This window comes from Echeneis naucrates, chromosome 23 (assembly GCF_900963305.1).
Source record: "Echeneis naucrates chromosome 23, fEcheNa1.1, whole genome shotgun sequence".
In the NCBI taxonomy this organism is placed as follows: domain Eukaryota; kingdom Metazoa; phylum Chordata; class Actinopteri; order Carangiformes; family Echeneidae; genus Echeneis; species Echeneis naucrates.
Genome location: NC_042533.1, coordinates 1,267,308 through 1,290,730, shown reverse-complemented (window position 1 = coordinate 1,290,730; position 23,423 = coordinate 1,267,308). Strand labels below are relative to the sequence as shown.

General features: G+C 48.1%; 1 protein-coding gene across 1 annotated transcript; it reads right to left on the bottom strand.

Annotated features, from left to right (window-relative positions):
- Nucleotides 1-611: 611 nt before the first annotated feature.
- Nucleotides 612-18,979, bottom strand: LOC115036656 (SLIT-ROBO Rho GTPase-activating protein 1-like). The gene is made up of 24 exons (XM_029494921.1): nucleotides 18,913-18,979; nucleotides 12,320-12,515; nucleotides 12,164-12,218; nucleotides 11,980-12,087; nucleotides 10,481-10,543; nucleotides 9,885-10,082; nucleotides 9,653-9,781; nucleotides 9,307-9,528; nucleotides 9,128-9,229; nucleotides 7,416-7,613; nucleotides 7,249-7,333; nucleotides 7,151-7,178; nucleotides 7,005-7,038; nucleotides 6,818-6,878; nucleotides 6,447-6,524; nucleotides 6,232-6,366; nucleotides 5,511-5,616; nucleotides 4,872-5,096; nucleotides 4,237-4,316; nucleotides 3,772-3,952; nucleotides 3,310-3,465; nucleotides 2,543-2,551; nucleotides 1,884-2,268; nucleotides 612-1,034 (listed from the first exon to the last, which is right to left on the bottom strand). The coding sequence occupies exons 1-24, from the start codon at nucleotides 18,977-18,979 to the stop codon at nucleotides 612-614; spliced, it is 3,324 nt and encodes a 1,107-aa protein (XP_029350781.1).
- Nucleotides 18,980-23,423: the final 4,444 nt, after the last annotated feature.

The window sequence follows — 23,423 nt, the reverse complement described above, 5'->3', positions numbered from 1 at the left end:
CTTTGGAAAAAAGAAAAACACAAGAAGGCTGTTAAAAAGTCGAGCAGGCCCTCACGGCAGCTCGCTGAACATTCAATCGATGGCTGAACAGTCGTTAAACACTGGAGACATTCATCAGGTTGGTTAAGTAACGTGAGTTTGGTGTCACCGACGACCTCAAGAGGCGTTTTGGTGGTTTGAGGTGTAAGTGAGCTTAGCAGCTGAACCCAGCCAGAAATAAACCAAAATAAATCATAAGTCACACGGACGTTGTTGAACCAGTGCCTCCTCCTTCACTCTGCCGGCTCCTCCGACAGCACAGCCAACATCCACCACACTGAAACTACATTTCACCGGAGCTGGACTACATTTCCCAGCTCTGCGCCATCAGCAGTTCTTTTAGCTAACCTTTGATAAATGCTTCAATACATGGAGAAAGTAAACTCCTACACACCTAGAGAGTACACACCGACCTGACAACACGTAAATATCATGGCATATCATATCATAGGTCATATATTAGATTTGATTACTACATTAAAAGCCTTCCGTCTGGACCCTCATGTGGATTATGAACAGTACCCTGATCTCCTCTTCTGGCCCGGTTTTGGCCCGGGTAGGCCTGATTCGGCTCACATGGTGCAGGATTTGTCCAGCGGGGGGGGCAAAGGCGGGGTGCTGCTCTTCGGTGGGACCACAGGTTTGGGCCTGAGGGCGGGGGGCCGCAGCGGAGCCCCGATGCGGGCGGCCGCCACCGGCTTGAAGGAGCCCAGGGCGTCCGGGGACGGGTTGGCCGGCCTGGGGGGTCCGGGGAGCGGGCTGATGGGGCTCAGAGGACTGAGGGGGCTCGGGGTGCCCGGAGTGCCGGGGGTGCCCGGGGTGCCGGGGGTGCTGGGGGTGCTGTGGGGGCTGGGGGACTCGGAGGAGCAGGCGGTGACTGGCCCGTTCTTCACCTGCTCCAGAGTGTCCAGCACCACGTCGGGTGCCGGCCGGCAGCCCTGCCGCTCCAGCTGCCGGAGCTCACCCAGAGCCACCGTCACCGTCTCCTCGATGTCCTGGTGGGGGGTTAAAGGTGAGAGGGAGGGGTGTAAAGGTGAGAAGGGGGGGTTAAAGGTGAGGAGGGGGGTTAAAGGTGAGAGGGAGGGGCGTAAAGGTGAGAAGGGGGGTTAAAGGTGAGGAGGGGGGGTTAAAGGTGAGAGGGAGGGGTGTAAAGGTGAGGGGGAGGGGCATAAAGGTGAGAAGGGGGGTTAAAGGTGAGAGGGAGGGGCGTAAAGATGAGGGGGAGGGGCATAAAGGTGAGAGGAAGGGGTGTAAAGATGAGAGGGAGGGGCATAAAGGTGAGGGGGAGGGGCATAAAGGTGAGAGGGAGGGGCATAAAGGTGAGAACAGGGGTTAAAGGTGAGGAGGGAGGTTAAAGATAAGAGGGAGGGGCATAAAGGTGAGGGGGAGGGGTGTAAAGGTGAGGAGGGGGGGTTAAAGATGGGAGGGAGGGGCATAAAGGTGAGGGGGAGGGGCATAAAGGTGAGAGGGAGGGGTGTAAAGGTGAGAACGGGGTTAAAGGTGAGAGGGAGGGGTGTAAAGGTGAGGAGGGGGGTTAAAGATGAGAGGGAGGGGTGTAAAGGTGAGAACAGGGGTTAAAGGTGAGGAGGGGGGGTTAAAGATAAGAGGGAGGGGCATAAAGGTGAGGGGGAGGGGCATAAAGGTGAGGGGGAGGGGTGTAAAGGTGAGGAGGGGGGTTAAAGATGAGAGGGAGGGGCATAAAGGTGAGGGGGAGGGGCATAAAGGTGAGAGGGAGGGGTGTAAAGGTGAGGAGGGGGGTTAAAGATAAGAGGGAGGGGCATAAAGGTGAGAGGAAAGGGTGTAAAGGTGAGGAGGGGGGTTAAAGGTGAGAGGGAGGCGTAGACATGAGGGCGGGGCAAACGTGAGGAGGAGGGGTGTGTGTGTTGGTTTACCTGTGCCAGCGCGTCGGGGTCGAGCGCTCTGGACCGGTGTGCATCACCGAAGCCGTGCTGGCCGCTGGCGGAGCGCCGGATGGGCGTGTCCTCCGGCCTCCTCAGCGAATCGTGGCGGCTCACTGTCATTGTCACGGCGGCAGCAGAGCGACGTCTGCGCTCCGGGCTGTCCAGGGGCGGGGTCAGGCCCTGGCCCCGCCCTAGCAGCAGCTCCCTTGGACTGAAGTGACCCGTCACCGGTGGAGAGCTGCGCTCCATCCCACCCCCGGTCCCGTGGTTGTCGGTGGAGCGGCCGAGGGGGCGGCGGAATAACCCGTCAGTTCGCTTCCTCCTGTGGCTGCGAACAGGAAGAAGGTCGATTGGCAGGAGAGACAAACGAAGAAGTTTCATATTTAAAAAAAACTTAAATTAAAGAAGAAAAAAACGAGACTTTGGTGGTTTTTACAATTGTTGGTTTTTTTCAGATTAATCAATAATGGAGATAATTAATATAATGAAATGTAATGAGAGTTCCCACCAAAATAAAAGGTGAGGTGGATGCTTTGATGTGGAGTGACGGCGGAAACAGACAGATGATGAGCCTCCATGTTGAAAACAGTTCAGGGTTCAACATGATGCCTCTGCGTTCATTTGAGTTTTATTTATTTCCAGATTGTTTTTATGGGCGTGTCTGAAAACAACAGCTTCAGAAAATTCACCATTTAAAAATAATAATTGAAAGAAACTTTTCATTATTTCTAGAAATTCAGTAAAAAAAATCTTCCTAATTTGATCAATAATTTTTATGTATGTGACTAAAAATCTAAATACATTCTGAATAAATCTGGACAGTTTTGAGGTAGTAACTTTGATTATTTCCATTTTTCAAACTGTAGACTTCTGCATTTATTTGACGGCTGTTTCAGATTAAGATTTGGCCTAAAACATGAGATAAAATTCTGATGAAACTTGTTTATTTCAAATCTTTAAGCGTGAGTTGTTTTGAAGAAACTCGGTTTTAATTGATTTGTTGACCAGAAATGTGTTTTTTCTACCAAACTCTTTGTGAAGTAGTTCAACTTTTCTGCATCTCCAGATATAAAACCACTCTGACACAGACAATAATAATGATAATAATAATAATAACAACAACAGGACTTATTTGTTTTGTGAAAACTTCCTCCACTCTTACACACCGATCTCCCCTCCACAGATCGGCGGCCATCTCGGGGGTTTTGGTGGGAATGACTGTGGATATGAGGGTGGACAGTTTCAGCCGCCTGCTGACGGGAAACGAGTCAGGTGAGAAACAGGATGATGAAATTCACAGGTATCTTTTCAGAGGTGAGAGACAGAGGTGCAGCGGCCCCGGGAAGGGGGGGGGTCTTAGGGGACAGACCTGTTGTAGTTCTCTGGTGGTCTGATGTCGGTGGGGGAGCTCAGCTCGCTCCTGGACCGCTTGTCGTCGGTGCTGCTGCTGCCACCGTCGCTGTCCGCCTTCTGGCTGAGGGTGTCCGACATGGCGTCCGCCCTGAGGACGCAGGAGGAGCACAGACTGTGAGACAGGAAGCCGGACACAATGCACCCATCAGCTGATCAATAGCAGAAAGTCTCTTAATCCACCCAGAGCGACGTGTCACTGGTTTCTTGCTGAATTAACCTTTTTTAACAAACACAAGTGTGTTTAATAATGTGAGCTGCAGAGGAAACAGCCTCAGGAGAGACAGAGATTTATTTTATCGTCTCTTGTTTACACTTTCTACATTTTAAATGATCTGTAATGAAGAATAATGAATTATTCTCACCTATTTTTTAAATATGACATAAACAATAAATTTTTAAACATTGGAATGAAAGAGACCTGTCCTTGACCACGATGTACTGATGAGGCACCAGGCCGTGGTTTCCGTTGTGCCGCCCCTCCCACCAGTCATGTGACGCTCGCTGGAAGAGCTGCAACGACGCTCCCTTCTTGAAGGAAAGCTCGCGGCCTGACCGGCCCACGTAGTCGAATCTCGCCACCGCCTCCACAGCCTCGCCCTCTGCCGCGGGGAGGGGGACGGGCAGACAGACAGAGAGGGGGGGGGTGGAGATAAGAGACATGAAAATGGAGGTGAACCTGAACTTGTCAATCAGCTCAGGCTCTTGTAATAAAATCTTCTCTGTTCATTCAGATGGAGACGATAGAGGAGGAGGAAGGGTGGGTAGAGAGAATGGGGGGGGGTGTCTCCATGGCTGCTGTTGCCGTAGCAACGTCTCTCTCCACCAGCACACAGCGGGATGGGAGTGTGGGGGCGATTGTGTGAAGGTCAGGGGTCAGACCTACCCTCATCGCTGGTCTGGGTCTCGGTGCCGGCGTCGGGCTCGGTCTCCTCCAACGCTCCGGGCTCGCTGAACGGACTCTCACTGCAGGAAGGAGAGGAGGAAGAGGAGAGAGGCGCTGCTCATTCATTCAGAGTGGGAACAAAGAGAAGGGGAGTCAAACACAGAGGGGGGAGCGATGCTGCTAATCAGAGTTTGAGGACGTTTACGCAACAATTCAGCTACAGCTGAATGTCAACAGTCCAGTTTATAGATCAGAGTCCACAGCAGGAAAAAGGACAGCTGCCTCTGTGAGACGGAACCTGACAGCTGTTATCAGCCTTTATTTATTTACATTCTAACCAACTGATATTCCAAATGAAGCTGTTTGGAGGGAACTCCTCCATACTGACAGTGAGACCGGATCATTTTGAAGCTGAAGAAAACCTCAGAATCAAGTTCTGAATCGTCTCTTTTGTTTATGGACAGAAATTTGACGATGCACATCAGAGATGATGTTGTGTAGAAGTCACACTGAGTTTACATGGAATCAAAATGAATCTCTGGTTGACTTTACTTTTGGACACCAGTTTTCCATCACTGCTTCCTTTTTCTCTTTTATGTTTTAAATGAGTCTAAAGAGTCGGTCTGGGTCCTCACCAGTACTGGTCTCCAGTCATGCACTTCTCATAAACCGGCCCGGGCAGGTCCTTGGTGTCGGGGAAGATGTTGTCGTGGTGCAGGATCACCGTTTTTATGACCTCATTCACGTGCGCCTGACAGGCCACCTGGTCCAGCGTGTCCGGCGTGGGCAGGAGGGTGGGGCCGAACACGATGGCCAGGTTCCCGGCATCCATCATGTTCTCATCGCTGTACTGGGAAAGGCTGCGGGAGAAGGAGCAGCGTATAATTTGCATTTTGCTTCAGAACTGAATTATTTCCTGGGGTGTCGTCTGCAGAAGGACTACGAAGTTAAACGCTGGGAGAAATGAAAATATTTTCACTCCTCTCCACAGTGAAGCTCCTGGTTTAATAACACTAAAGCTGAATGTTCGGTACATCACACCTGCTCATCACACTCAGCTCGCGCCTCCTGCCTCTCCATCCCTCTCTGCTCTCTCATGCTATATTTATTTCACAGGCTGCAGAAACTAAACGAGCTCCATTTCGTCAGCTCTACAACATAAAGTGTGCACTTCTATCCCCCCTTCATGGCGGTTGGGAACTCTGGGGGCATGGAAACAAATTGGTGATTATCATTAGCTGGAGTGGCTGGTTTTTGTGGAAGTGGGTACTCACTGGTTGAGGAAGGCAAACAGGTAACGCATCACCACCAGCGTCGCCCTCGGGACGCCCAGCAGGATCTTGCGGACGCACTGCGCTCTCTCGTAAAGGTTTTCTATTCCTGCAGCGGAACACACAGATCAGACGAGTCATCGTCAGGTCCGCTAACACACCAGCCGGCGCCACAGGAAGTGGAGCAGCCGGCTCCATGTGTCTGCCAAGGAGGGGATGAGTTTCAGAAACACAAAGAGACACTGAAGGCAGACAAAGACAAAGAAAGTGAGACGAACGGGAGTTTGTGTGTGTGGGCTGAAGACATAGTCGGGCTTCATGGCAGCAGCAGAAAGGAAGCAGCATAAATGTCGGAGGTGACATCAGAGCAAGACTCGAGTTTGTACAACGTTTCCACGTTTATCAGATAGTCTGATCTGCATGAACCGGATCTGAGAGTGATCAACCATCAAATCAAGCAACTATCCAAACAATTAATCGAGAAAGAGACTAACTATCTAACCAACAAACCAACAAACCAACCAACCTTTCAACTGACCAAACATCCATCCAACCGTTCATCTTCCAGGTCAATTCAGATAAAATGATCTGATCTCCAGCTGTCAATTACAGTCACAAACTCCAAGATTCAGGATCAAGATTCATCCTGAGCAGATTCCTGTCCAGGTCCAACGTCACCTTATGAAAGAACATTAACATAAACAGCAAAGACAGGAATACTCACGGACGCAGGAGATGAGGTCATTGAAGCGGTCCTTGGGGAACAGCGGGTTCTCCAAACCCCTGAAGTAGAGCTTCAACACTCCGGCCACGGAGTTGATGTCGTGGTTGCTCTCCTCATCGATCAGCGGGTCGTTACCTGGACCAGAGACAGACCGGATCACCAAAAGAATCTGTGGATCAACCTGAACCTGCAGGACTCAGCTGTCGACCTCTCACCTCTCTCAAAGGAGTTTTTGATGTCGTTGACCTCCACCTGTGATCCCGACACCCGGAAAATGCCTTGGTGCTGCAGACCTGTACAGAAGAGAACAGATCAGATCTTTGGTGTTCCCCATGGTGCCATCTTAGAACCTCTTCATGAAACACAATACAAGTCACTTTTCATAAGCAGTTAAAAGTTTTTCAGGATTTCTGTGAGATTCTGTGAGAAGGAGTTTTTAACACCAAATACAATCATATTCGACTTACAGAAGTCAGACTTAATACTTTTCCAGTATTTTAAAGACCTTGAGCTTCTAGAAATTATCCCTCAAGCATCTGATGGAGCCACCAGAGCATATAAAAGGTGACCGAGGCGGGAAACCCACCGTGTAGGTTGATGTAGCGGATGCAGCTCTCCACCAGCAAAGGTATGGCTTTGGTTGAATCCTGCACAACAACACAATCATCAGGTACACAACATTGCACTTCAGCCCTTCACGGCTTTTATCGACTCCTGGAGTCTGAAAAGTGAGGAGACAAACTTCCTGAAGCCGGAGAGGAGTGAAACTCTACCTGGTGCTTGCTGTGGGAGTTCTTCCGCCCACGACTGAAACGAGAAAAAAGACGGAGGGAGAAAGAGAGAGTCTGAAAGTGAAGCGGCGGGACAGGAAGTCACAGTTATTATCGAGGTGAGGAGAAAATATGCAGCAGCGTCTTACCTCGTGGTTAGCAGCTCGGCTTTATAACCTGTGAGAGGAAAAATACAGGTTAACGTGATGATCACCATGAAGGGAGAGGAGGGAAGTGAGAGTCTTACCCTCCGCTAAGGCTTTCTTCAGGATGTCGTGTTTGGCCTGCAGTTTGGAGATCAGATTACTCCCCTCTAGATACTCCCGGAATTTCTGAAGATGGAAAAAAAAAAAGTTGCATTCACTGAACCATCCGGTGAGCAGCGTGAGGCGTTCAATGACCCTGTCCTCTCACAGTGAAGTAGAAGAGCTCGGTCTCCTGCTGGTTGGCCCGCCTCTTGGCCAGACTCGGTTTGTTCAAGTAGCCGTCTGACACGCTGGACTTGACCGACTCGGAGGACGGACTGTGGGTGAAGCTCTGGGAGACGTCGTAGTCGTCCAGCACCGTCATGTCCTGCAGGGTGGTCAGGGTGGCCCCCCAGGTCTTCTTCACCTGGGAGAGGGGGCGGAAATTTGACTCAACAAAAACAAAAAATAAAGAAATCCATGTTTCCCAGAGCTGCTTTTTTTGGTCTGGTCATATTTTTTTTTTTACTCTTTTTTGTTGTTTAGCATCATTTTTAATTGCTTTTGAATTGTTAAACGTCAGTTTTTGTTAATTTTGAAAATTTTGTGTTGCTTTTTAGCAAATCAGCTTCTACTTTCAAACGTTTCGGGTCATTTTGTAATTATTTTGCATTTATTTTGAATTGTTTTGTGCCAGCTTTCATTTGTTAATCATTTTATGTCACTTTTAAAATACTTCGCATTTGTATAGCACTTATTTTCAATAGTTGTGTGGCCCTTGGGGCTGGTCCCGGGGGGCCCATTAAATCCATCCTTCTTCAAACATCACTGCGACCAACAAATATCTCTCCTGCCATGGAACAACACATCCCGGACTGAATATCACGAGTCCTTTCATGAGTTAAAAAATAAACCATATCTGTGTGTTGAGGGTTTTTTTCATGCTCTGGAGGTTTGATGAGTCGGAGCTGCTTCTGAATCTATTTTTCCACTTTTAAACTCCAAACTCTGCCGATGTCGTGTGGAACAGCGACCTGAATGGCGTTCACAGCTGCAGCGCCTTCATGGATGGCGAGTCATGAATTATGAATTTTTAATTGTTTCAGGGTGGAGTTTCATTTTCCTTAAATTTTTGATGAAGTGTGTGCGCTCAAGCACAAACACTCCTGTTTGTGTATACTACATATGCAAAGTGTGTTTGTGTTTACAGCGGTGATAATGGGCACCAATTTTTTTAATATTTGTATATGATAATCAGTGTGTGTTTGTGTCTATGTGTGTGCATTTGTGAGCCGTGGAATCGTGCAGATGCAGCTCATTACTCCAGACTCCTTCAGCATTTTTATGCCCTTCAGGGTGAGTTAACAGCCCCCCCCCCCCCTCGTCTGCGCCGAAACAACGGTGACGAGGCCACAGGCCACAGCGGTGAGTCGCTCTCAGATGGTACAACTTTATTTTCGGAGGTGACATCTGTTACATTATCACCACATTAAAACGGGATAAATTAGCATAAGTCTGCACAAAGTTTCTTCCCGTCAGCAAAACATTTTCATTTGTAATCAGCCGACGTGTCAGAATCATCACTTAAAGAGGAAAATATTAAATGTGACGCTGACATCTCTGACTTTAACCAGCGATTTAAACAACAGAGGTCAGATCTGACAACAATCTATCATTCATCCATCCATTTTGCTATTCACTCTTCCATCCCTGTATCCAATCAATCATCCATCCTCTCTCTCTATCCTGCATCGTCATCTCTGGACTCTGGAAGTGACCCACTGATCTTTGGACTGTGGGAGGAAGCTGGAGAACCTGGAGGAACAGACCTGGGGTTTGAACCCAGAACCTTCCTGCTGTGAGGCACCAGTTCTAACATCCACTGACACTAAACATGATGATGAAACAACCTTCAAGCTCGATGTAACGCGACAGACTCACCTCTTCGTTCTCTATCTTCAGCGACGCCAGGCGTGTCTGCAGCTGCGTGAGGCGGAGGGTGAGCTCGGCCTGGACCTGAGGCTGGGAGGCGATCTGGGTCACCTGACAGGGAGGACGACAACCGTAGTGTCAGAAAAATGGCAGGAAACTGAGAGGAACTTGAAGTGTGAGATACTGACTGCGTCGCCCATGTGGGCCTGGAAGCCGAAGCGCTGCGGGGGGCAGAAGGCGGTGGGGTAGAGGCCCAGCAGACGCTGCCGGTCGCGGGCGGGATCCAGGCCCTCCACGGCCCCCTCCAGCACCTCCAGACCCGCCCGCCTGGACGCTTCAAGGCTCAGTTCGGCTGATAGGTAGGTCCTCAGAGCCCGGCTCAGACTGGAGTGGTACCCTAAGTCACAGCACTGAGGCAGGGGGGAAGTCTGTGACTCACATTATCTCCCAAAACACAGCCGCTCAGCCTCACATCCGCCCTGAAGGACAACAAGAGTCTTTTACTTTGGAAACCACCGCTCCACGTATACTCACGTCTATGATGTCGGGCAGGTCGTGGATGTAGTATTTAAAGACGGAGGCGTTGGTAGCCTCCATGGTCAGCAGGTACTCGTTCCTGGCTTTCAAAGTCTTCAGTTTGTTCTCTGAGTACTTCGCCTTCCTCTGATGAAGGAACACAAGTGTCGGTTATTGTGTGTCCCTTCAGGGCTTCCATGTGCACATACATAAATAAACATAGTCCATCAAAAGATACTGAAGAGCTGACCTTCTCCCTCATCTTCTCCATCTTGCGGGCGGCGTTACGCCTCTGATGGCGCTCTTCTATCCGCAGTCCGAAGACAGGCTCCACCCCTCCGCCCGTCCCCGACACGCCCTTCACACGTCCCTCCTGGCGCTCCGCCTCCCGCAGCTTGGTTTCCGCGTTGATCGTCTCCGCGTGGTACATGTGATATGTCTTCATCACCTAGGCAACAGCAGCATCATAGCAACACGACTGGAAAACAGTTCTGGCTCGTTTTCCTGAAGGTCATCAGGTCCACGTGGAGCTGGATTACGTTTGGACCAGAATATTTTTAGGCCCGAAGCTCTGACTTTAAACAAATCTGACATTCTGACGGTCAATAAGCATAAAATTTCCTCCTTAAAAACACGAGTGAACAAAACAGCAGAGAAAGTAGGACGTCTGTCTGCTGGATCCAGCACATTTGGATCTTTCTAAATAAATTTGGCCCAGTTCGTGTTGTTACAGTTTCTAATTCTTCCTACAAAAACAAATGTTGCTCTACTGATATTACAACCTGCCACATGATCCACGTCTGACAGGAAAGAGCCTCCTCCGTTTGAATTCTTTATTCCACTTACGGTGTAAAGCTCGTTCAGAAGCTTCATCAGGTCCTCCTGAAGCTGGAAGATGATCTCCTTACTCTGACAGAGGAGGAGAAAAAACATGTCAACATGAGCACGAGGTAAAAACGTGAATTCACCTCACAGCCACTCAGAACAGTCTCTTCTGGATTTCTTCCTGTTTGGAAAGCTCCAGAACGGACGATGACCTCATTACGGGAGTTTGTCAGTTTTAACACAACTGTTGTCACGTTTCGTCATTAGTTGTATTTTGTTAGCCAGCAGGTTGAACAACCAACTTCCTGTTGTTGTATGAAACCTACAGATGTTTGCGGACGTTCGCAGAACTTCTTGACCCCTCAGGTAGATGCAGTGACCCTTAAGAGGGCCCCGACCTTCTGTTTGGAAACCAGGCTGGTGATTAAGTCACATTAAATCAGCTGATAGTGATCTGATGACGTCATCGCAGTGACGGCGGACATTTTGCTGCTAATTAAAAAGGTTTTAGCTGCAGCAGCTTTAAGAAACAAATCTGAGTGCTTCTTCGTGAGAACGGCGGTCCATCAGGACGGCTGATAAATAAACGGATCTGACCACACAAACGGGGAAATGAATTCTTAAATGAAACGAGGCCTGCAGTCGGTCCGGATCTCTGCTTCCTGCATTAAACAGCTGTCAGTGGGGAACGAGTTATGTGGTGCCACATTAATATTGCATTATGCTAAATGACTGTGGAATCCCAGGATGGATGAATCCCGTTCCCGTTCCCATGGCGCCTGCTGAGAACATTTCAGCCGAGCCTGTCGCCATGGCCACTGGGCTCTCGCTGTTGTCATGGCCACTTGGCCTCCTTCCGTTGTCCCTCCTCAGAGCGGAGTTTCTTCGCGGGCCACAGCGGCGTGATGGAGGTCTGACTGTTTATAGCTGCCGGCATCCGCTGCACTTTAGTTAGCATGAATAAAAGACGAGCCGGAAGAGAGATTAATAATGAACACGGCGAGCTGGAGTTGGAGGCGGTAAAAGTGTGTGCGTGTGTGTGTTTAATTTGTTAAACTCTAAGGCAGCCCGGTGAAGCTCGGGGGAATTCTGACTTTACTTTTCATTAGTATCAACTCCTCTACTTAGAGATGAGGCCTGCAGGTTTGCACAGCTTTAGCTTTAGCTTTAGCTCAGCAATTATTTTGATCATAGAAACAGCGATGTGACAGCTGAGCCTCTGAGAACAGAAGGAGGTTTAGCAACTGAAGAGTCAGATGTTTCCTTCAGGAACTGGAGGAAACCAAAAGCAGAGCTAAAACTGAGCAAACTCAGGTTTTCTAACTGCTTCGCTCTGCAAACTAAAAACCCAGAGCAGAAAGATTCTTAAATCATAAAGGAACATGTTTGTTTGATCGAAGACCGACAAAGCTAGCCAGCTAATTTGCTCTGGACTATTTTCAGCGGCGGATTAATCGTTGTTTTGACCTGCCGGACGGTGAAGGTGGGATTGATATTTTGTCTTTTGTTTTTGGACTCACCCTCTTCAGCAGACGGGCCGAGTCCTCGCTGATGTGTGTGAGGCGGGTGATGACGTTGTTCAGGTAGAGGTCGCTGAGGGTGGCGTGGTCTTTACTCTCCCTCCTCACCTGGGAAACAGATGGAGGGGGGACCTCTGATTTCTGTTTTAATGACGGAAAACCAAGCAGGAAAACAACCACCAACCTGATTGAGCAGCAGATACCAACAGTTCACCGGAGAGAGCAAGTTCTGATCCTTCCTGAACGAGAAACAGACGTACAAACACACAAAGACGTTTTTTGTTCGATAGCAAATTCCTCAAACGCAAATCTACACACACAGACACACACACAGTCCTACTTGTATTGCTGATGGTCTTTCGTGCTCCGAGTCTTGGCCATGAATCTCTCTGCGAGCTTCTCCAGGTTTCTGGAGTACTCGGTCTCGATCTCGGCCTTCTTCCTGAAGAAGTCCTGCAGGTCCTGGAGCAGCTGGACCCGCATCTCGGTCTGCTGCTCCAGACACCGCTGCTGCTCCACCAACTGGGCGCGCACATCTACACACACAAACACACATCCGTCACTTTGGTGGCCCGTTTTTAATCAGCAGTTAGAATCTTTTCTTGAGCAAGAACAAAACACACTCAGAATTTTTTTAAAGGTCACATTCATTCATTCATTAAATGAAGCAACACAAAGCGAGTTGTTGGTCTGAAAATTGTCTCAGAATGACACCACTGTCTGCTAAAATGAAAACAGAGTAAATGCACAGAAACAGTTCAACAGTTTTAAAATATTGATAATAAATAATCCAGTATGTGTGTTTAAAGGAGAAATATAAAAAAAAAACAAAAAAAAAACGGGAGAGCGGTTGCATTTATCTCCAGACTAATGAGTGTTTCCTCCAATATCTGTTTTTCACAGCTGCTTCATTCGACATCAAACCGTCTCCTTCAGTTCATTAAATCCCTGCAGCGTCTGAAGGCAGCATGACACCAACGCTGAGAAATCTGCAGCGTCTGATTGAAGAAGTGCTGCGACAGAGAAGCGAGCCACCACTATCCACTGGGCTGACTTTAAAGGGCCACATTTGACTCTTTTTTCGCTCTCTTATTTTGAAGGGTTTACCCTCCTTCCTGCTCCGTTTCCCTCTAAATGGAGCTTCATTTAAAAATGAACATCATGTTGTATTTCAGACTGAGACCAGAAACTCATCAGGAAAACATTTACTGAGGAGGAACAGTTTCCCATACACTTCAATATAAGGGAAGAGGAGGGACATTTTCTCTTAGACTTCAATACCATCCAAGAGTTGTTTTTTTTTTAATGAACAATTCAAAAACGTCACGTCAGTTGACACTTAATTTTGATAGACCAGGAAACAGAAAAGGAACATAAAGGGACATTTTGGTCGCCTTATTTTAATTTTTCTACATTCACACAAATAATGAGCGAACATGTTGAACATCTTGTGGCTTTTGGAGGCGTGACGTTGACTGACTGAGCGTCAGATCAGCTCCTCATTGGCTGACCTGCCGGCGACGTCGGCCCAGAAATGGACGTCAGTCTGCAGACAAGTTCAGACCTGAACCTGATCGATCTGCCCTGGACCCCCTCTGGGGGGCAGGAGGGGGGCTGGGGCCCCATTTGCCCCTGATGATTGATCCAACATTACCTAAAGAGCAAATGAGTGAATCTCATCAGAATCAGTGAGTCTGAGTGAAGTCTGAAGGTTCATCTGTGGGGACCACGAATGCTCACAGTCACACGACGGCAGAGAAGAATTTAATTTTCGGTTAAAGCAGCCTCCTCCTGTCCGTCTGCATTCAGATGAACACTGTGCATTTTTCTGAGGAGTCACCTTGGACAGCATCTTCTGACCGCATTAACACACACGCACACACACACACACACACAGTCAGTCCTACAGTCAGCATGGTAATGCCTGACTGCCTCTTCACCGGTCGAGCTGTTTCAGACTGTCGATCTGCAGCAGGAGGGAGAGAGAGCCACTACAGAATACACAATGATAACCCCACCTCTCTCTCTCTCTAACACACACACACACACCAATCCCTGGGGGACCCTATCCACTCCACTACCTGTTGTCTTGGCAACCACACACTGTGTGTGAACCATGTGATGGGGAAGGTGAAGACAAGAGCTGGATCTGCCGCATCGACACACACACACACAGTTTGACATGCTTCATAGATCTCTATAGAAAATTGCTGTGGCCCCTGGTGCCCACAAGTGTATGGAACTCTATTACTGTTTGTGTGTGTGTGTGTGTGTGTGTGTTGTGCGTGTTGTGTGTATTCATTCTGGCATCTCTTTTTGCTGTTTTTATCTGTCTAATTTAAAATGGCTGCCATCACACACCGACTGCATGTTGATCTGCAACACTTTCATATAAATGAAGGGGTTTTTTTCTGGTGTGAAATACTCCACCGGGGGTCGAGGGGGGGCGCTTGTTTCTGATTGGCTAATTGGCCAAACAGGACACCTTAAACATGTGTTGATGTGTCCCGACGGCCAGCAGTTTAATCATTTTCTAAATTGGCGTTAAGCCTCTGTTGAGCCATGGGTAACCATAACAACACTCCTGATGTTTCCGCTTTCGATGTTCAAGGAATAGTTGGACATTATGGGAGAGATATTTATTCAATCTTCACTCTGGTCCTCCATCACGTCCACTGCAGGAATAAATTAGAGCTCAGACTCTGAGTTTTTAACTCCTGTTGCTGAGAAAATGAAAGAAATTAAACATACGATCCTTTTCAGATCCAGTAAAAGAGTAAAATCTGAAAAAGGCAGTGAACCTTTGGTTTGGATTCAACAATCACTGGACTGGCGCGATACTGAAGAAAATTCTACTCTTTTATTCAGAGATAATAATGTTCTGAGGAAGTGTAAGTCCTGCTGAAGTACATTTGTTTGTTTGCCCGACTGAGGAGCCAAACTGTCTTTTACAGGAACAAGCTGATCCCATTCACACCTGGAAGCCGCCCAGAACAGCAACACCCCCCGGGGGTCCGTCAGGGTTACGGGCCTCGCTCAAGGACACCACAGCAGCGTGGATGAGGGTTGGACACAGATTCCGTTTTTTCACCCAGATTTAATCCTGCCAGCCAAACTGGAAGCCTTCCAGCCACGAGCTGGTTCGTCTGACCTTTAAGCCAACAGGCCCCAAATGTTCCACCTTGAAAAGGAGCAGCATTTGTTTTAAAAATGCCAAAACATGTCAACAGTTTTTTTTCTTGTTTCAGGAACAAAACTAACCGGTTAGTGAATCCATGAGGGATTATCCATGAAGAGGAGGTAAATGTCTGGTGTGAAGATGCTTTTAGACTTTTCCTGTTCACATAAATATGCAGCAGAGACACAAAAGGAATCAACTCCCAAAACTACATTCTGCTTTCTTTTAAGCTCGTCGGGCCGTTTTATTTCAAATTCGATGGCTTTGACACATCAGTGTGGCTGGTTGAAGAATAAAAATGATTTTCTCTTTGTGTCACCTGCTCTTCCCGCCTTTACGTCACGTTCCCGCAGCGTGGCTTCTGCTGCCTGACGGCCGTTACAACCTGCAGATTGTTTCCTTCTTCACAAGTTATCGTTTTAATTTTAGAAGCAACAGGTTCTGGGTTTGTATGTTTGGGTTAATGGGCTGAAAACATAACCTGGGATTATCCAGTTGGGATTGGCTGATGGATAAAGTGTACGGACGATGGAGCTGGAACCAGCAACAATGTGCAGAGAATCCTGGACCGTTTCGACCAACATGGATCCATTTCAACAACTCGAAGAAGCTTCCAAACTGGGATGGTACATTCAGCCAATCAATTAACAAGGGTTCAAACTAATTTAACTAGATTTCTCCGATCTGCAGCCCTGCAGAGTCAGACGAGGAGGATTCAGGCAGATTCCACTGAGATGTTGAGATTATATCAATGAAACTCCCGTTCTTGGATCACAATCAATTGAAAGTGAAAGGAGGACATCCGCTGCAGTTTAGCTTTTGATGTTGGAAACGCTGCCTCTTACAAACCTCCTCGTGCATCCTCGTAACATAACCCCCAACCACGAGGCTCGGCCTCTTTGATCAGATGAGCTACAGTCAGCTCAGCGCAGCTAAACGCCGACACGGAGGAAAAAAGTGTGCAGACGATCTGACCGTGGATAAAGAATCTGTCTCAGGAAATATCTGGACTGAAACTCCCCAGAGCTCCTTCTGCTGCTTCAGCTGGAGGGAATGAAGCGTTCAGGTCGCAGCCCGTCGAAGGTCAAAGTGTGAAACCAGTCAGGAGAATGAGGAGGAGGCCCAATCTTCAGTTTCAAATGAGAATTTACGTTCAGGTTTAAGTCATTTTCTTCTGGTCCTGACTGAGGAAGCGTCAGCTTCTGTGAGTTTAAAGAACTGTAGCTGCTCGAGGATGGAGACGAAGATGAAGACGTTCCTGATCTTGTCTCTGTGTTTGATCCAGACATCTGATTCTGACTAAACCCCCGACTCCATTTACAGAAACTTTAAAATCCCACACCTGTAAGAACCAGGATTCCTTCATCAGTCCAGAGGTCCGGCGTTGTGGTGACGAACCTTCCTGAGAAACCGTCTCCTGACCGCAGACGTACCTGCGGAGATCTTCTGGCATCAGTTTCATCTGTTTTTAGTTTTCTCTCCATGACACAGATTTCACTTCAGCCTCCTTTAGACATTTATGATGTCAGATGACTCGTCGTTTCGCTGGAATATTTCACATATTTCAACCGTTACATCCGGCATTTTCCCCATCTGGGATATGTAAAGTTAAAAAAAATAAAGAAAAGAATCGTTTGAAACCGAAACACAACAGTTTATATATAAAAAACGGAGGTGACGCCACCGGAGATGGTAGCTGACCGTTACCATGGTGACCTGGTTCAAGGACACGGGGCCACAGGAGTGCTGGCGGTTCATGACGAAGGAAGAGACGCACCGACATGGCCTCTGAGTCGGCCCCACAGAACCTTAACTCTACATCCTGTTCTTTCATTCATTCATTCATTCCCTCCCTCCCTTCCTTCCTCCCTCCCTCCCTTCCTTCCTCCCTCCCTCCCTTCCTTCCCTCATCTGTCCGTCTGTCCTGCAGGTACACAGATGTGAGGTCACTAATCACCTGCATGCACACGCAGGCAAAAAGCTGCTGCAGCCGGCGTGCAGCAGGAAACACTTCATCTCTGCCTGCTCTCCCCCTGCAGAGCTCATCTTTCTCCCCCCTTTTCTCTCCCCTTTACCATTTGCATTTTCTCATTAAGACACCCCCCTCACCCCCACCCCTCCATCCCTCCCATCTCATTCAGGATAGGGGAGGTGTCATGCCATCGCTGGCGAGATGACGGCTAGAGCCTTATCAAGCGCACAAATTTGTATTGTCAGCACTGTGCATAATGCTGCCGCTACCTTTACCTCACCTCGGCGAGCAGACCCCGCCTCCCCCATGAGAGAGCGGCGGCCACCTCCTGTGTATACATTACACACCACCTCCTGCATCAACCAATCAGGAGCCAGAGGAGGGAGGCAGACTTGGAAAGCACATAGTTACAACAGCAGATCTATACGTTTGGCTGTCGGTGGGAGGCGACAGGGACGGAGGGAGGGCCGGGGAACAGGGGCCTTTATCCAAGTGGTCATTACAATGCAGGGCATCCCCGAGTGTGTTTTGGCCAGGCGCCAGAGCAGGGGCCACACACACACACACACACACACACACACACACAAGCAAACACAGACACACACCTCTCACTTGGGGGCTGTAATGTTCTCCACTACTCTCCATTAAATTTAATCACTAAAAGTCTGCGTCGATTCATTCTGAGCCCAAGTGTGCATTTGTGTGTGTTTGTGTGTGTGTGTGTGTTGGTGTGTGTGTGGTGGGGAGGTATAGAAGAATGAGAAAAGAGGTGAAGGAAAGAGAAAGAAGAGAGTAAACACACATTTCCTCCTCCTCCTCATCGTACTCAGAGGAGACGGCGTGGATTCTGAAAGCGATGGCGCTGCTGATGGCGTGGGCGTAGGTGACAAGTGAATATGGAGGGAGAGGAAGTGTGAAGAGCCATGTGGAGGGAGAGAGAGAGAGAGAGAGAGAGTACGGGACAGACAGCTGAACAGGCTGTGGGCCCGGCGGCGTCCAATGGCATCCGTACGTGTCGTGCAAGTAAAGGTCAGCTAATATTTGAACTGAGCAGCAGGTGGAACCAAATCTGGCGTCCAGTTTTTCTGCTGCGGGAAACCAGCACGAGGGTTTGAGCTGTAGTTTTAATAAAAGGTCATTTCACTTGTCCGTCAGCCGGGATGGACGCAGGGATGATGGTAACCATGGAGCTGGGAGGAAGAGGAGGAGGAGGAAGAGGAGGAGGAGGAGAGGGGGGTTGTCCCACGGTCATGGCAACCACTATTTCAGGGCTGTCATCATCACCATCACCTAAACATGTGACCAGGTTAGAACCAGGGCCATCAGGTGATCTACGGAGACTGCACACACACACGCACGCACGCACGCACACACGCACACACACACACACACACTGCTGCAGTCACAGCCTCAGAGGAATACCAATAGAAAGACACAGATGAGGACACACTCGCCTCAGGTCTGAGGTAAAACACACACATGGGTGAAAGAGGCTCTGCAGAACACACACACACACACTATGTATCTATATAATTACACCCCCCCCCCCCCCTCCACCACCACACCACCCCCCCAGGCGCCATGCAGCACTCAGGATGAACCCACAAATCCTGACGTCTCAGTGTGAAGTGTCAGCACACACACACACACACACACACACACACACACCCTGGGCTGGATGCACTGCATGGGCAGACAGGTGTGTGTGTGTGTGTGTGTGTGTGTGTGTGTGTGTGTGGAGGTGGGTGTGACTGCAGGACTGATAGTAGAAGATGAATCTTACCTTTGACTTGACTCTCATACTCCGCCAGGATTTCTTTGTCCTTCTTGCTTTTGTTTGAGTTTGACATGTCGTCACAGAGCAGGTGACTGATCGGCAGGTTAAAAAAAAAAAGCTTTAAATCCCGTTTGATTTGATTTTGGGTGTATTTTTTTTATGTCCCTCCGTTTGCGCCGCCCGGAGCTTCACCGGCGAACATCGCTCGTGAGATCCGTCCGGTGCCGCAACAACACGGGCAGTCGTGGCCCCGCACCTCCACGCCGAGGAGCAGCTGCGGGAGGAGCTGCGGGAGGAGGGGGGAGGGAGGAGGAGGAGGAGGGGGGGGGCGCGTGGATTACCCGCCTGGTGCCCGCAGCCGCCGGTTCCGCCTCCTGCACGGATAAAAAAAAAACACAAAACACAAAACGAACGCCAAAAAATAGTGAAGGCAAAAAAAAAAAAGGTTAATCAACTTCCGGTCCAGCTCGTGCAAATATGCAATTACAATCCTGAGCGCGCGCACGCCCCACGCATGAACACGCAGGGAGGAAACACCGGGCACACGCCCACAAGGTAGAAAGGCAAACACGTCTTCACCCCGCCGTAACCTTTCATACGCACGCGCACACACACACACACACACAACCGGGCGCACGCAGACACACCGGAGGATCAGCCACCGCGCATGCACGTACAACCAATAAACCGGTAAATGAAACGCCGGTGAGGAAGTGGGTGTGTCCACGGGGAGGGAGGGGCGGGGCCAGATGCCTGATTGACAGCAGTGGTGACCAGTGAGCGATAGAGCGTCAATGGAAATGAATGAAGGAGAGAGAGAGAGAGAGGGAGAGAGAGAGAGAGAGAGAGAGAGAGAGAGAGAGGGAGAGAGAGTGAAATAAAATTTATCAATAAATTAAAAAAGGCTTCTCATTAAAATTTGTTTGAATTAATTCTAATTTGAATTTTAATACTCATGATGATGATGAAAACAGCTTATGTGACTTTAACTCACTTCTTGGTTCTGATTTGACTTTTATTTAAAATAAAATTAACTTCCTGTTGAAGTTTTTTAGACATATCTGACTTATAAATTGAAGGAAGAATGAATCTTTGGTGATTTATTTTGGAATATCCTGCAGGATGATGAGAGGAGAGTGTGTATTTACTGATTAAACATTTTGTGTCTGCTGCAGCAGCTGTAATTTAAAATGTACTTGTTTGGTCAGAAAATAGTGAGTTTCAGTCCTCAGACTGTTTTTGCAGCATCGATGGTTCTAATGTGTGTTCTTTTCCAGCAGAGGGAAGCAGAGTCTGTCTGATGGACAGCCTGAACCTCGGACCGTTTGCTGTTTGGCCACGAAGCCAGGAGAGGACACGTGCTCTTCAGTCCTGAGACCAACGAGCAGCAGCCTGACCCGGTAACAAACCGAGCTCGTCTAACAGGCCCAAACATCTCAGACAGAACAGGATCAGGATCACCAGCAGTTCATCTGATTAGTCGACAGATGATACAGAGTCCTGAACCATTTCCTGGTTTTGCTGCTCCCTGAGAACTGGAGCTTTAATGAAGACCAGCAGATGTTTACCAGCTGCCCCTCGGTGGTAGAAATGTATGGGACGCAATTTGTGCTTCATGCTGTGTCGCATTCAGGGACCTGAGCGTCCCAGTAAAGACCAGGACTTAATGGTCCTGTTTGTGGTATAGCTTCCTGTTGTTCAGTTCTTATCTGTCCACAGGATTCAGAGTCCAGAGGGCTGAAACAGAAACACTGAAGGGTCCAAAATGTTTACGGCCCAAATCTTTAAGGTCGTGTCGATGATGCATCCGAACATTCATAATGTCGAAGGAGTTCAGCGGGATGAAGGGATGAAGACATCCTGATGTGATTCTGCGCCATTGAAACTGCTCTGGATGTAATTAGATCTGAGCTCGGTCGTGAATAAACATCCACGAACCTGCAGGGAAATCATAGAGGACGCCGCCTCGCAGCTCCCCTGAGAATCGTTCCATTTTGAAGTTTTCCTCAGTTTCACGTCACCGCCAACAGAAAGTTAAAAAACAGCTTAATCAGCTACTTTGAGCCAAAAGGTGATCACATTTTTTATTGGGTCCTTCTCTTAAAATGGTTCCGAGAAGGTTATTGAAGGAAATGTTAAAATCACCACTCCTCCCTGGAAAATTCAGCTCATACGAAGCTGAAGTGGACTGTGATGGATCTGGTCTAAGTTTTATTCACCGTGATTCGCTCTCATCTGCTCATAGTCAACAACCTGCCCCCCCCAACACACAAAGCTGCCACTTTAAGCTGCTTAACTCCTCCACAAGTCCCTGAGAGTGACCTTTGACCTGGGAACTCAGCCCACACATCGTTCCGTCTCTGATCGCTCAGCTCTGAAAGCGTTTTTCCATCCGTAACCTCTTTAACACGTCGCTCCTGTCAACAGACTTTGAAATCAGAACTTATCTTTTCTTTTCGAAGATCGAAGGTCCGACAATCACAGCAACAGCAGCCTTAACAGAAAAATATGAGGAAACCTTCCTTTGAGAAACATGAGCACAAAGTCGACACAGGAGAAGACGGAGGGAGCTAAAAGTTCATGTTTTTGTTTTTTGGAACGAAAACATCTGCCCTCAAATATACTTCCACCAACTTTCATTTGATCTGCTGAAAGGACATTTTCGGCTGAATTTCCGGCCGTAATTATCCCGCACAGAGCTCAGAGTCACGATCATTTATTCAGGTTACTTTTTGTGTTGATGCAGAAGAATCCCTTAAAGACAGAGACCATAAATCACCTCTGTCACTGAAAGCAAAATAATATTCCACCAAATAAAGTACATTTTCAATTTCATTTCCATTCAGCTCAGCCACAGTGTAGATTATTATGATTATTACTTGTGTAAGCGTGTTGTTTGCTTTTCTTGGTAAAAATGATGACTAAATATGAACTGACTTCTACTTAAGTGTTTGGTTTATTATTTTCAAATCGATATTTGAGATAGTGGAAGGAGCACCGGTTCATTTTCACCTGACCGGCCTGCAAGCCAGTCCGCCATGTTTGATGGGATTTCACCAGCTTCGAAAAGGACCCGGACCACCATGGCGTCTAAAGGCTAGTCTGCTCGTCAGCCATCTTGGTTTTTCTGGAAGCAGAAGTGTTTTGTTGTCTCACTTTTAAGTGCTTATTTGGTTCCTTCACTCAGAGGTATTAATGATAATAGTCTCACATCTGTATGTGTTTCAGGCGTGAAGTTATATTACCGGGGTCGACTCTTCCTGCTGCTGTTCCCATTTATGGAGGAATCTGACACGCAGGTCAGCTGAAGGAATGCGTAGTAACCTTATAGCTGACGTGAGAGCTTCAGGCTCTGCTGGCTGAAGTTTCCCCTTTTTCCTTTTTTGTCTTATAATGAAGAAGTTCATAAAACTGGACCTGGACTTGGACTGCGTGTGTGTGAAGTGAAGCCAAAACTGAAAAGAAGTCAGAATGTGTTGAAGTCTATGGGAAAATGTCCCTCCTCCTCCTCAGGAAACGTTTTCCTGATGAGTTTCTGGTCTCAGTCTGAAATACAACATGATGTTCATGTTTTAAATGAGGCTCCATTTAGAGGGGAGGCGTTAGGGGGCGGGGCTACTGTGTGATTGACAGACTGTCAGGCTTCAAAGTGGAAGCTCACAAAGCAACAGGTGACTTGTACCTGGAAATAATATTAATAATGATAATTGGCAGTCTCTCGGGGCCCCCTGGTGGCAGGAGGGGCCCTTTGGTTGTCACAGGTTTAAATTCTTCTGGTCTGTTTCAGTTTCTTTCCAGAAAATGATCAAAAGTGTCGAAAACAACTTTCACGGCCGACTCTGTCAGATTCCTCCTCTACTTCTCACTTTGAACTTTTTTTTTCAGTGATTATCTCCAAAAGCAATTTCCAGTCTATGTGGTGAAACACGGACACACACTTGAGTTGAGGCCAAAACCTCTGATAGAGATTAGGTGTTTAAAGTCTGCTTTGGAGGAGCTGCAGGATTTTGGTGCTGGATCAGCACAGATTCTCACTTGCACCCTTAGATCACCTGATCTGACCTGATCCACGTTTGATCCCCGTTTTATTACAACGGCTCAGTGTCAGCGGGCAGACGCTGTCATCTCCTGCACGCCAACGACGCTCCGCCTGGAGGGCTCGCCGGCACCTGCAGCAGCTAACAACATAAAACAGCCATCAGTTTCAGGAAATGTCATTAAAGGAGCGGTTACATCATTTAGGAAACATGTTGAGGTTAGAAAACATGACATGGGCAGCCTGTTAGCTTAGCACGAGGACTGGAATCAGGAAATTGGAGCTTCAGTAAATCAAACCCAACTTTATGTATACAGCACATTTGTGCAAAGTCTGCAGCAGAATGTGCTCGACATTAAAAAGACATTAGCGGCCGTTCATTAAAACCACATGCTAAGACTCAAACAGAGAGGCAGATGGAGAACTTCAGATAAAAAGTCAGCACCTATCCATCAACACCTAAATGTTCCATCAAATCATC

Excerpts from the sequence above, each read along its gene's own strand:
- LOC115036656 (XM_029494921.1), bottom strand. The coding sequence starts at position 18,979 with ATGTCAAACTCAAACAAAAGCAAGAAGGACAAAGAAATCCTGGCGGAG. Across the intron at positions 6,879-7,004 it reads ACTCCCACAGCAAGCACCAG|GATTCAACCAAAGCCATACC; the intron begins GTAGAGTTTCAC and ends GTTGTTGTGCAG. Across the intron at positions 3,953-4,236 it reads GACCCAGACCAGCGATGAGG|AGGGCGAGGCTGTGGAGGCG; the intron begins GTAGGTCTGACC and ends TCCCCGCGGCAG.